At 49.1% G+C, this 12,521-nt stretch overlaps 1 protein-coding gene across 6 annotated transcripts in view; it reads left to right on the top strand.

The window, feature by feature from the left end:
- The first annotated feature begins 60 nt into the window (after positions 1-60).
- Positions 61-12,521, top strand: part of DROSHA (drosha ribonuclease III) — a 147,961-nt gene continuing 135,500 nt past the window's right edge. For 3 of the 6 annotated variants that reach the window (XM_075540898.1, XM_075540897.1, XM_075540893.1), the window contains exons 1-4: positions 68-189; positions 603-739; positions 2,211-2,273; positions 4,347-5,180. In XM_075540898.1, coding sequence (XP_075397013.1) covers positions 2,257-2,273; positions 4,347-5,180 — 851 coding nt within the window. In that variant the 5' untranslated portion in view covers positions 68-189; positions 603-739; positions 2,211-2,256. Of the gene's footprint in view, positions 194-602; positions 740-2,210; positions 2,274-4,346; positions 5,181-12,521 lie in introns of all 6 variants that reach the window. The other 3 variants (XM_075540894.1, XM_075540895.1, XM_075540896.1) reach the window with 3 other exon arrangements.

Below are 12,521 nucleotides of genomic sequence, written 5' to 3'. Positions count from 1 at the left end.
GTCGCTCTGCCGGAAGCGCCAATCACTGCTCCCGCGAGCCGCCGCGGTTCCCTCCCGTGGCCCAGCTTGCTCTGGTTTGCTATTTAATTCCCTAGGTTTCCTGTTCCGGAGGCGTCGCCGCTTCCCTGTCCTGGCTCCTGCTAACAGTGTCTTTGCTCTGAGGGCGGCCGCGCGGCTCGGGAGCCTTTTGTAGGTAAAAGGGGCGCCTCGTGGGTAGTGGCAGAGGGCGCGTTTCCGAGTGTCCGGATTGAAACGGGGCCCAAGCCCCGGGCTGGGCACGAAAGGCACCTGGGAGTTGGGGTCGGGCAGCCCCTCTTAGGATCTGTGAGGGCGAAAAAGCAAGCGGAGGCTCGGATCCCACCAGCACATAGCCGTGGAGTATGAGACCTTTCATTCATTTGTGGTGCGCAGGCTGCGGGCCAGGCCGGGCTCCATCATGTGGCGCCCAGTCTGGCGGGAGAAGGCAGCGGGGAAGCGCGTCATACGGAGCAGTAGGAAGAAGAGCATCAGCCAGCGACGTAACTGGGAAAGACAGAGTTCTTAATAAAAACAGAGCCAAACTTTGCACTTTGCAAAAAAAAAATTTTTTTTCTTACCTGCAGTGAAGTTAATTATTCAGCGCACTTCCCTCAGTTTCCCTGCGTGCAAACAGCAACCCAAGAACGGGCAGGCGCAGAAAAGTGACGTTCCCGCCTGGAGGGCTTTCCTGTGGAGTTAAGAGTTTGCATCCGTAACACAGGTGCACAGTCTCTTTAATCGGCGCACAGTTTCTAACAACACCTGTACAAGTCCCTTGTCCACCTCTACTTTGACATACATCTGGTCCCTTTGTGCCCTGTGCATACCTGCTTTCTTGAGTTTGTCATTTTCATAAGACCTATTTGTCTGGGGAAAAAGACTTGGTGGCAGAGTGGGTTAAAATGCCAGGCCGCTAACAGCAAGGTCCGCACTTGGACTCTGTGGTGGAATGGGTTGGTGCTCCAGCAGAGTTGCGGCCTTGGAAACCCACAGGGACAGTTCTGCTGTATCCTATGGGTCACTGCAGGTTGGAATCGACTGGATACCAGTGACCTTCATTAGTATAGGAATTCTGCGCTGTCCAGTGCTGCACGGAGTGCGCCTTTGTCGTTTTTGTAAGCCGGGAGACTGCCCACTGTGGCAGGAGTCCGTGGAAAGGCCTGCTTTCTGTCTGCTTCTGCTAACTTGGTGTGGGTGGGTGCGTAAGGAAAATGTATGACAATACCATGGAGACACATACTTTGGATGACAGAACAGTTAACACTGCCTATTGTCTTCGAGGAGCTGTGCAAGACAGAAGTGATGACATCAACAACCCATGTCCGGAAGGAGCTCACTCAGGAGTGGAGGATGTAAACATGCACACAGACTAGTTGTCTGTAGCTCTTCTAGAAGAAGGATTAGTCTAAGAGCAGTGGGACTCCAGAGGAACAGCCTTGGAGGGCTTCATGGCAGAGGCCGTGTTGGCACTAGGTAGATGAGAAGGACTTCACTGGGCAAAGGGATTTTAGAAAGAATAGCAGGAGTTGACTGGTGGAACGAGGGGGCTTCAACACATGGAGCAGTTTTGTTTTCTCTTCATTCCATTTTTCCACTTTGCATTTGCTACATTAGGCAGGTGGGAAAATCTGGGGTGATCATTACTTTGTGGGAAGGTAAACTGGAGGGTACGCCTAGAAGGACTGGCGGTGCCCGGCTGTGGAGGTCGCCGGCGCCCAGCATGGAGTTTGAATTAAATTCTGTTGTTGGTAAGGAGCAGGTGGTGGTCTGATTAGCTGTCTGTGCCCCAGTTTATCATGAGGGCAGTGGAGTGGATTGTAATCATTGATCATATTTGGTGCTCCCCTTGGGTGCCATGTGGTGTCGTGGTTACTCATTGGGCAGCAATATGCAAGGTCGGCAGTTTGAAACCTCCGGCGACTCTGAGGGAGAAAGACTGGGTTACCTTCGCGCGTAAAGAGTTACAGTCTCAGAACCCCACAGGGTGGTTTCTGTGAGTCAGCATTGAGTTTGGTGTGTGGTGCCAGGATGGCTAAGTGCTTGGCAGTTCTAATCCCCTAGTTGCTCCGTAAAGATAGCCATGGAAACCCTATGGGGCAGCCCTGCTCTATGCTGTGGGTGGCTGTGCATCCGGGTTTGCTTTGACCTGGGTGAGTCACTCTCATGTAGACTCTCTCTTTTGTGTCCTTTAGAATCGATAGTCTCTGGAAGATGTGAGTGTCCCTACAGCACAGGAGGATGCAAGGCAGTACCTGGTGAGTACTGGCAGCTGCTTGGAAGGATGCCGCGAGGAGCAGGCAACCATGGAGGGCAAGAGAAGTGAGGCGTGATGGAAGTGGGTGTAGTCTTTCAACAGTGGACCGTAGATGATGGGGTTTCAAAGCGTTTGTGGGCAAATGGAATTAAAAATATGGAATATTTCCACAAACTTTTGAAGCCTCCCTGTGCGTGGGCCACACACAGACCAGTTAATGAGACATCCCCATGCTGGGCTCTGATGGCACCCCCAGCCCCGAGGTGCACCTCAACTTTAAAGTCAGAATGACTCATTAGTTGGCAGATTACAGTTATTGTAGGAACTGCCAAGAAAAAGCAGTGTTTTCAGAGCAGGGACCCCAAACGAAGGGATTGGGGATGATCGTGGTTTGGAAAGGCCAGCAGGGTCATCAGACAAGAGATGGTTGTGTGAAGTCGATGAATTCTAGAAAGAACTATGACGGAACAGGAACAGGAATTTAAAAATACTTAGCTTACAGACATAAAGAAGGCACACCCTTCGAGAATGCTCCTTGGAGGCAGTAAGCGTGGCGAGCATGTGTCTCACGCACTTTGGGCATGTCCGGGAGAGCAGTGCCTGGAGAAGGCCATCGTGCTGGGTGACGGAGAGGGGCAGAGGAAAGGAGGAAGGTCCTCGGCAAGATGAGCTGGTACAGTGGCTGTATGGGTGGCCTCAAACTTAGGGACAATGGTGAGCATGGCACAGGACAGGGCTGTGTTTCCTTCTGTGGGACATAGGGCTGCAGTGTGTCAGAACCAACTTGCTGGCACCTAACAACAACTTGTCAGGTATGTGACAAGGGCCTGAGTGAGCGCCTTTTGAGATAAGTCAGCATAAAAAGAAACAAGCCTCGTCTTGGAGGAAGAGGCCCATCGTTTCTCTCAGGATAGGTTATGCCGAGTTTGGGCATTGGGGAGACAGGGATGGCATGGACGGTGTGTGGTGACCGATGGCAGCCTGGGTCTCGAGCTCAGAATCTGAGGGCTGGAGAATGGAGCTTTGCAGTTGCTGCCAAACGGGCGGTAAGTGAAGCAACACAAGAATGTAGGGTCACCTTCGGTAAAAGTGAGCCTAGTGCCCAGGCTGGACCCCTGAGAATACCAAAGGCTGGGGGGCCCCGTGGCCATGCACAGTGTAAGGAGGAACCCCCTGGAGAAATCGAGAAGAGGGCCAGCTGGGCAGGATGCTGAGTGGCACAGGCGGTGAAGCATTCAACGACTAGCTGCTATAAGGTTGTCGCTTGTACCCACCCAGCAGGGCCTCAGGAGACAGGCTGGTGACCGCTTGGGAGAGGTCTCAGCCGTGGCACTCCCCTGGGGGCAGTTCTGTTCCGCACACGGGTTGTCATGAGTCAGCATCTAGTCAACAGCAGCCAGCAACCAGTGTGTGGGCCGGGCCCAGCCCATTGACAGGAGCTTACTTCTCAGGGTGCTTTCGGCCTTGACTCGGGAGAGGGATCTGGGAATCTGAGAAAGGAGCTGCAGGTGTGAGGTCGTGGTGGTGCGTAGCTAGTTTCAGAAGCATGCAGGGTTGTGGGCCTGCTGGAGCCCCAGGACCCTGCCGTTACGGGGCACCACTCTGTCCAGGGGACTGCTTTTCTACTGCCCCACATTATAGTCAGTCCACCGAAGAGGGCGGGTTGGATGCGTTGAAGGTGGAGAGTGTGCCAGGATTTTACGATGAAAGTGGGGCCAGTAGAGTTGAAGGTCGCTAGAAATAAGTCACTGAGCGACCATGGCATCTGGGCTGAGTGGGAGGAAGGTGCTTCCGCTGATGGAGAAGCCGTAGGCCGAATGGCTAGAAGCATGCCGTCAGGTCCTGCAGGGACCAGGAGCAGGCCGAGCACTGGAGGGGGAGCAGCACACAGGAATAACAGGGACAGGGGCTTGACCACGGCAGAGGGTTGGAGTTTCTTAGGTTACCGAGAACCCAGGATTAGATGCATGGAATATTCCAGAGACTGACTAAGGGGTCTGTCATTCAGTTATCAGGATGGTCAGGTATTACTTTGTTTATAACATTTTCCCCTATTTTCTGCTCTCCAACAAAGCCATAGGATGTCATTCCACCCAGGAAGAGGATGTCCCCGAGGGAGAGGAGGACATGGAGCCAGACCCTCGGCACCAGCCTTCCGGCCCCAGAATCTGAGGCTGCTCCACCCTCAGCAGCCGCCCGCGCAATATCAATATGAACCGCCAAGTGCCCCCTCCACCACCTTCTCCAACTCTCCGGCCCCCAACTTCCTGCCCCCGCGCCCAGACTTCGTACCCTTCCCCCCACCCATGCCTCCGTCAGCACAGGGCCCTCTGCCCCCCTGCCCAGTCAGGCCCCCCTTCCCAAACCACCAGATGCGGCACCCGTTCCCGGTGCCCCCTTGTTTTCCCCCCATGCCGCCCCCTGTGCCCTGTCCCAACAACCCCCCAGCCCCTGGAGCCCCTCCGGGGCAAAACTCCTACCCCTTTCTGATGCCCCCTCCTTCCATGCCTCACCCACCGCCCCCTCCGGTCATGCCACAGCAGGTCAACTACCAGTACCCTGCAGGCTACTCCCACCACAACTTCCCGCCTCCCAGTTTCGGCAGCTTCCAGAACAGCACCAGCTCCTTCCCCGCCAGCGCCAACAACGGCAGCAGCCCCCATTTCAGACACCTCCCTCCATACCCACTGGCCAAGGCCCCCAGCGAGAGGAGGTCCCCAGAGCGGCTCAAGAGCTACGAGGACCACAGGCACCGCGACCACAGCCACGGGCGAGGCGAGCGGCACCGGTCCCTGGATCGGCGGGAGCGAGGCCGCAGCCCTGACCGGAGGAGGCAGGAGAGCCGCTACCGCGCTGACCACGACCGGGGGAGGACGCCCTCTCGCCACCGAAGCTACGAGCGGAGCCGGTAAGCAGGCCGAGGCTGCCTCCTCTGGGCGGCAGGTGGTCTTTGCCAGGTGTGGGCCCAGAGACGCTCTGCTAGAAAGGAAGCGTTGGGGCGCTGTTTGCAGGAGGGAAACAGGCAAAGTCCCCTTTGAAGGGCACTTGAAAATGATCTAGCGTAGAGTTCTCCCCACAAACGCCAGTCCGTGACTGGTCTGATAAGGTGCCGTGCTTAACGCTGACCCTGCGTGCTGACGGATGTGCGTTTGTGAGAGATGGAGCCCCTGCGCCCTTTCCCTCAGGCCAGGCTGTGTGTTACAACGTCCACTGGTTCCCGCAGAGCTGGCATTCAGGAGCGTGCTGGAAGGTCTTGTACATTGTTGCCTTCCTGCTGTTATCTAAAGTGCAATTAGTCTAGTTACACATTTGCTACTTAGACTGAAGAACTTTGTGGTTTTTTAGGACTCTTCCATTCCAGATTTTAACAGCCTCCCCCACCCCCCCAAAAAACAAAAACTCAAACAAACCCAAAAAGACCACACTGCTAAAAAAATCCCCAAGAGATATGCGGCTTACTGCAGCTATTCTTAAACTAGGCTTCTCGAGGTCAATTCTGTGTGTACATTTTCCTATGAGAAATCTGTGGCTTAGAGCTGATTGTTAAAGAATGGAATATAGACTTTTAGTTTTTCAACTTGAGGCTTGCGGTTTTTTCTCGAGCTCTCTCAGTTTAAGACACAGGGAACATGGTGTTTCCTACCGCCAGGTCTTTGCACATTACACGATAATGATTATTTTGTCTTCTCCAGCTGCCCTTTGTAATGTTCTGTTCGGGTCTTTGACCTCTTCATATTTCACTTGCTTTAGCTGCTCCACCATGAGAGCAAGTTTCGGAGTCTTCTGACATCCACTGCCATCTTTTCTTTCTCTCCTCTGATTTGAATAACCTTTCGCTCTCTTCATGAATGGTGTCCATGATGTCACCCCCCAGCTCAGCAGGTCTTCTGTCTTTAGTGTGCCGTGCAGCAAATCTGATCTGGAGATGTTCTTGAAATTCACGACAAAAGCAAGGAGGTATTTTGGCTTTCGCCCACTTGTTTTTATTTTCTTCAGCTTGAAACGGAACTTACATATCAGCACTGGTGGTTAGCTCCAGGATCAGCCCTTGGCCCAGATTTAGCTGCTGATACTAAGCTTCTCCACCATGTCTTCCCACAGATGTCGTTCATTTGATTTCTGTGTGTCCTATCTGGGGAAGACCACGTGCACAGTCACTATGTTGTTGAAAAGGTAATTGCAGTGGGGAAGTGGTTGTTATTGCGAAAGTCTATCAAGTGGGCTCCAGTTTCATTTCTATTGTCAAGGCCATGCTTTCTATCCACCGTTCCTCCTCTTTGTTTCCAATTTTTGCATTCCAATTGCAATGATCAACACATCCTGATTGCATGTTTGGTCACTTTCAGTCTGAAGACTGTTAAAATTCTTCCATTTTAGTACCACTAGCTTTATTGGGCTTTTCTACCTTTCCAGCCCCACAGAGAGTTACAGTTGGGGAACTCAAGTAGCAGTCAGTCCTACGCTGTCCTATGGGGCCTCTGTGAGTTGGCATTGACTCGATGGCAGTGAGCATAGTGTCGCTTTATTGGCTGGTGCACGATTCGAACAATAAAGTTTCAGGAATATTAAAAACCGCATAGGTGAGGAAGAGGTCTGGGACGTTGCACCAAGGGAACTTCTGTTTTCCGTCACAGTAATGCCCCTGGACATTCTGCGAGAGCTGCAGGGGCTGTCGCGGGAGAGCTCCTGCTGGGAAACTGCACTGCAGATTTGCAGGAGAGACGGCATGTATGCAAAGCTCATCCTGGCTGCTTCTCCCCCTCTCTGGGCGCACATGAGGCTATCCTAGTGCAGACCAGCATCCTCAGTTTTCTTTCTCCCCCACACGTGGTTGAGTAACAGTGGCACAGCTGCTTCAGGGTCAGCGGTTTCTAGAACAGGTGCGTTAGGAACTGGGTGTATGTATTTTCATGACTGGGTGGTTACTCAGAACCGGGGAAAGAGCCCAGAGGTTCTCTGCTGACAGAAGGAGTTCACGTGTGTTCCCTGACACTGAAGCCCATTACCCTCAAGTCGCTTTTAGCTCGCAGTGGCCATGTAGGACAGAGTAGAACTGCCCCACCATGATTTCCAGGGCTGTAATTGTTACAGACCTGGCTGCCACATCTTTTTCCTGTGGAGCAGCTCATAGGATCTAACCACCATCCTTGATAATAGCTGCTGAGCACTTTAACCATGGAGCCACTAGGGCTTCCGATGTTACCTCAGGAAGTTCCTAAATGCTAGCAAGGACAAGTCTTCAGGAAAGTAGTCCACGTATTGTGTTTCTTGCTTTGACTGGAGTTCAGCCGTGGATGCTGCTATGCAGTGCTGTATATTCAAAGGGGCATTTACAGTGAGTCGCTCAGAGGCAGCAGCTGCCTCCGTCAGTGCTATTCTTGTGTGGGGATGGGGGCTCTATCAGGTAGGAGCTACGAAACAAATGCAGACTAGAAGCAACACTGCTTAGAGCTTTTATTTGGAACTAGAGATGTGCTGTGGGTTAGGCGCTAGGCTTGGAGGTTTGAAACCCCCCCCCCCCCCCCACACACACACCCTTTGAGGGAGAAAGATGAGGGCCATCTGCTCCCTTTAAGATTTATAGTCTTGGAAACGCTATCTCAGGCTGATAGGTGTTGGAATTGACTAATGGCAGTGGGTCTTTTTATTCTTTTCAGCAACTGTGTCATTACCAAGTACATTGTAGCTTTGATATATGGCACCGTTCGCTAATCTCTGTAATTGGAATTTATTGCTGAAGAGTAAACTGTAATTGCAGAACGGTATCAAAGAATATACAATCTTGAGCTATACATTTGAGGATTGAATATATTTCAAAAGCTTATTCTAAGGAGTTTCTCTTGGGGAATATCTTTTAAGTTAGAAACAAAACAAAACTTTGATATCTGAGCAGCCACTGACCTCTGACTCTTGTCAGTTTGGATTTCAGTAGACTGAGGCTTTGTTTTTCCCCACTGTGTTGTTGGACGCCTCCGAGTCTATTCTAACTGTCAGCGACCCTGTATGACAGAGCAGCACTTCCCCCACTGCGTTTCTCATGCTGCAAGCTTTTTAACAGTTTTATTGACATATAATTCATACAGATAGCGCAACAGTTTAAACACATTACGAGTTGCGCAATCGCTACAATCAATTTCAGAATGTTTTCTTTTCCCTTGTACCCATTATTGCCTTCCCATTCCCCTTCACCTCCCGCCATCACACCGGGAAAATGGGAATCCAGTTACAGCCTATGGAGCCATGCATCTGTATAGTCTACGCACGTTATCCTGAATTTCACAGAGAGAAAAACATACAACAAACAAAACAGAGACTAAGTAACAAAATAAAACAGGAAAACCTCAATTGAAAAGATGCTAGAAAATAATAAAAACCAGAACAAATTGAAAATGGGTCAAAGGGAGAATCAATGATAAGGTGTTACATTTTAACCTAACTCCATCTGCTTTAGTTCCCTTTGCCTTGCACTCTGATAGCAAGACCATTCCCTGTTTACATCCGTGGTCAGTGGTCAGACGCGATTCACTGGACCCTTAGCCAAGCGGGAAACCTGGACAGGGATCCTGGGATTCCACAGTCATCTGCAGACTGGGTGCTCAGGATTTAAACTCTAATACTGTTGCCCCCTCTGGTTTTAGATGTTATTATTGACAATCAATCCTTGTATTTCACATAGGTTGGTGTGGTTCTTCCGTGTGCATTTAGCTGTCACCTCACTTTGATGGCTGCTTGTTTTGAGACAAGCCTTTACAACCTCAGATGCTGTTCATTCTGATAGCCAGGCATCTGCTTTCTTCACCACCCTTGGCGATAGCACCTACATCTTCATGAAATAATCTCTTTATGAGGGCAGATACCAAGTCAGGCCATGCCATAAGAACTAATTAATTTAAGTGTAAGCCTTCAGGACCCAGCAAACGTAGGCTGGAGAGCCATATGCAGCTCTTTCTGTTACGTGCATGTGGCTCTGAAGTAAAATTGAAAAGTTTTCAAGGATATTGTTCAGCTGCTGATGGTATCATTTATTTGTAAAAAAATATATTTATGGCCCTCAATTTTTAAATTGTAAGGGACAAGACTGGCCCATCTCAAAAGTTTGCCAAGCCCTGATCTAGAACTATAATTAAGTGCTAGCTCAAAATCCCTTCTTGTATCTATGGCTTTTGTATATGCCCGGTGCACTTTAGCGGCATCAGTATCCTTTGGTTGGGGAATATTATAAATCACCCCCATGGGGCATATTGTAATTCTAATGATAGTATCAGCAATCTAGCCAATGCTACAGAATTTCAAATACTGTTTAGAACAGAAAAGTGTGCATGCATAGCTCAGCTTTTTAGACAAAAGTACATGGGTGGTTGACCTGTACAGATTAAACCCCCAAGTGACTGGACACTAGCTGTTGCAGTAATAAGGGTGGGGGATGGGGCAAAAATCTCAGTAACGTTCACACATAAAGGCAGAAGCATGCCTGCTAGACTAATACATGTCATAAGCAAGAAAGCATGAAAATACCAAATATATGGTAGTCATGAGCCACCATTCATTGGACACCCTCAATGTAAGAGATGGGAACCAAAGTCCAGTGACCTCCAAATCAATAACCTTGGGATAGCCGACATCTGGCTCTTCTCACTAGGACGTTTCAGCCTTAAGTTCAAGAGAGTATTTCAATTCCTTACATCTGGTACAGGTGAATTTGAGGTAAAATCTAGTAGTTTGCTCAGTGGGGTTTGCAGAATGGAGCCTGGTGTGGCCTATGTGTACCTCAAAAGGACAGAGTCAAAATCTCTGGTTGTCTATGTATCATGTGGCCTGGATTATCAAGGGCCCAATAGAAAGGAGTCAAAAATGCCCCAAAAGGAACATAATACTGGGTGTATTCTCCCGTTGGGGATCTATATAAATAAGCATTTTTCCCAATGGGAGGTTGCCTTACCTGGTTTATCCACCAATAGTGGTATAACCATCGTCTCAAAGACAGACCTTCACACACACACACACACACACACACACACACACACACACACACACACACACACACACACACACACCCCTCTGGACTTGAATTTCCATTAAGCTTCACTGAACACCCTTGTAGGAGTATCTCTTGATTTTGACTGACCATAGGACAATGTTATGTGGCTGAACTGACCTGCCTTTGCTTTCTCCCTTCAACATGAGAAACTGACCCCAGCTGGGTGAGGCCTCCTCTGTCGAGGTGGTTCTGAAGATGTACACATACGGGTGCGATAGCTGGATCACGAGCATTAGGCAAGCTCACTACCGCTTTGCTTGGGAGACTGGATTAGGTAGTGACATGTCCTGAGCACAGAAGCCTGCCTGCGTCTTGGTGTTTATCCCAATAGTATCGGACTCATACAGTGTTCATCCTTTGTGATTAGCTTACCTTCACTCAGCAGAATGGTTTTGGGGTCCATCCGAGTCACGAGGTGTTTTGTGGTTTCATCACTGTGCTTTGGGTCTGTGTAGTATTCCATTGTGTGTATGTAGCAGAGTTTCTTTATCCGTTCTTCTGCTGATGGGCGATTGAGCTGCTTCAAGCTCCTTGCTCTTGTGAACTGTGCTGCAGTGCAGACGGGACAGCGTGCGTCTGTTCTCCTTCTGTCTCTTCCTTCTTTGGGGCTCGTGCCCTAGCAGAGGAATTGCTTGAACGTGTGGTATTCTGTTGCGAGGTGTCTTAGGTGGTGTCAGACTGCTTTCCACGATGGGCCGTACATGTTTACAAGAAGCTGTTTTCTTTATGGGAGCAAATTGCCAGGTCTTTTCTCCTGCTGACCTTTCAGTTAGCAGTCGAGCTCTTCAATATTGTTCCATTGAGCTCTCTCTCTGGTGGAGGGTATTTTTAAGTTTAGACATTTTTATAGTTTTCCTACTGGGCTGGATTTTTATAACATCATTGTTTTAGATCTCAGACTGGCTGGTTCAAATGTCCTTAGGTGTATAGTTCTTATTCAGACACACTGGAGCTTGGACTGATTCAGTTCTATTGTGCTGTGCACCTTAAAAATGATTTTTATTGAATTTCATTGTTACATTGGAACATTAAAAAATAGTTTAATTTTACAGTGGGTGCATCCATTATTTCCATTGAGATTATAGGTTCTCAGACTTACTTGGTCTCCCACCCTCTTTTTCAGGAAAACAAATTACTTAGTGTATTGGACAGGATTCTCTAGATAGAGAAACCAGATTGCTAGTAATTATAAATAAATATATTTATAAAGATAGATATATAATACAAGAAATGAACCGTTAAATTATATACAGATAGATAATATAAGAAATTAACAGTTAAATTATAAAGCAGTGAGACACTAGCAGGCCTTTAAGGCTTGAGAGCTGCCAGTTGCCAGTCCACTTCTGTAGAGAGAGCTGGGCTATATATACCCAGGCAGCAAACAGCAAGGCAGGTCCCCAACTGTCATCAACTGTCGATCCCCAGCTCCAGAGATGAATATTCCAATCATGTGGTCTTAAAGGGACCTCAACTTACAGCGACACAGTCCACAGGCTATCCCACAGGTAGTGTACCCCTTTAAACTGAGGCACAGAACAACCAAGGTGAGGCTCACTGAGCCATTTATCCCTCTGCCCTTCAGTTAATCCTACTTGTGTTTATCGGCCAGGCTGGCACAAACTGTCGCACTCAGGGTTCTTTCCCCCCTCCCGCACCCCGAGACAATTGTGTGCTCTCACCCGTAACCCAGGATAAAGTACAGGCAGCAGCGCTGGCAGCCCCATGGATCGTTCCAGTGCCCTCCTTCCCCAGGTGATAGTATGGCCCAATTTGGAAAACAATGATTTAGATTCCCCCCCCCCATGAAATCAGCATGTACAGGTAATTTAAATCTGTTTCCCTGGTTTCATGACAGGCCACTGTCATTAGAATTGCAACTCAGACCTGAGAATTCAAGTCTTTTCCTTATACCCACTTTCTACCAATCTTAGCTGCGAAAGCTCTATAATTTGCATTGATTGGCTGGGTGAAATTGAACATTTTCTAGACATCACCAGGCAATAGAAACCCCTCAGGTTGGCCCTGTGGGTAAGTAAGCAAGGATCGTCTGGCTGGAAGGTCTTGAGAGAGGATTATGGTACAATTCCCTGTATTGCTTAGCATCAAAGATGACTTCTCGCTTTAAAGGATATAACAGAGATTGCCCAGACAACTTAACTTCTGTGAAGTGAAAAGCTCCTTTATCCCCTAATAAATTACAGATGAATA

Source organism: Tenrec ecaudatus, chromosome 2, assembly GCF_050624435.1.
Source record: "Tenrec ecaudatus isolate mTenEca1 chromosome 2, mTenEca1.hap1, whole genome shotgun sequence".
NCBI classification, from domain to species: domain Eukaryota; kingdom Metazoa; phylum Chordata; class Mammalia; order Afrosoricida; family Tenrecidae; genus Tenrec; species Tenrec ecaudatus.
Note: the sequence above shows the minus strand (reverse complement) of the source record. Positions and strands in the feature narration are given on the sequence as shown.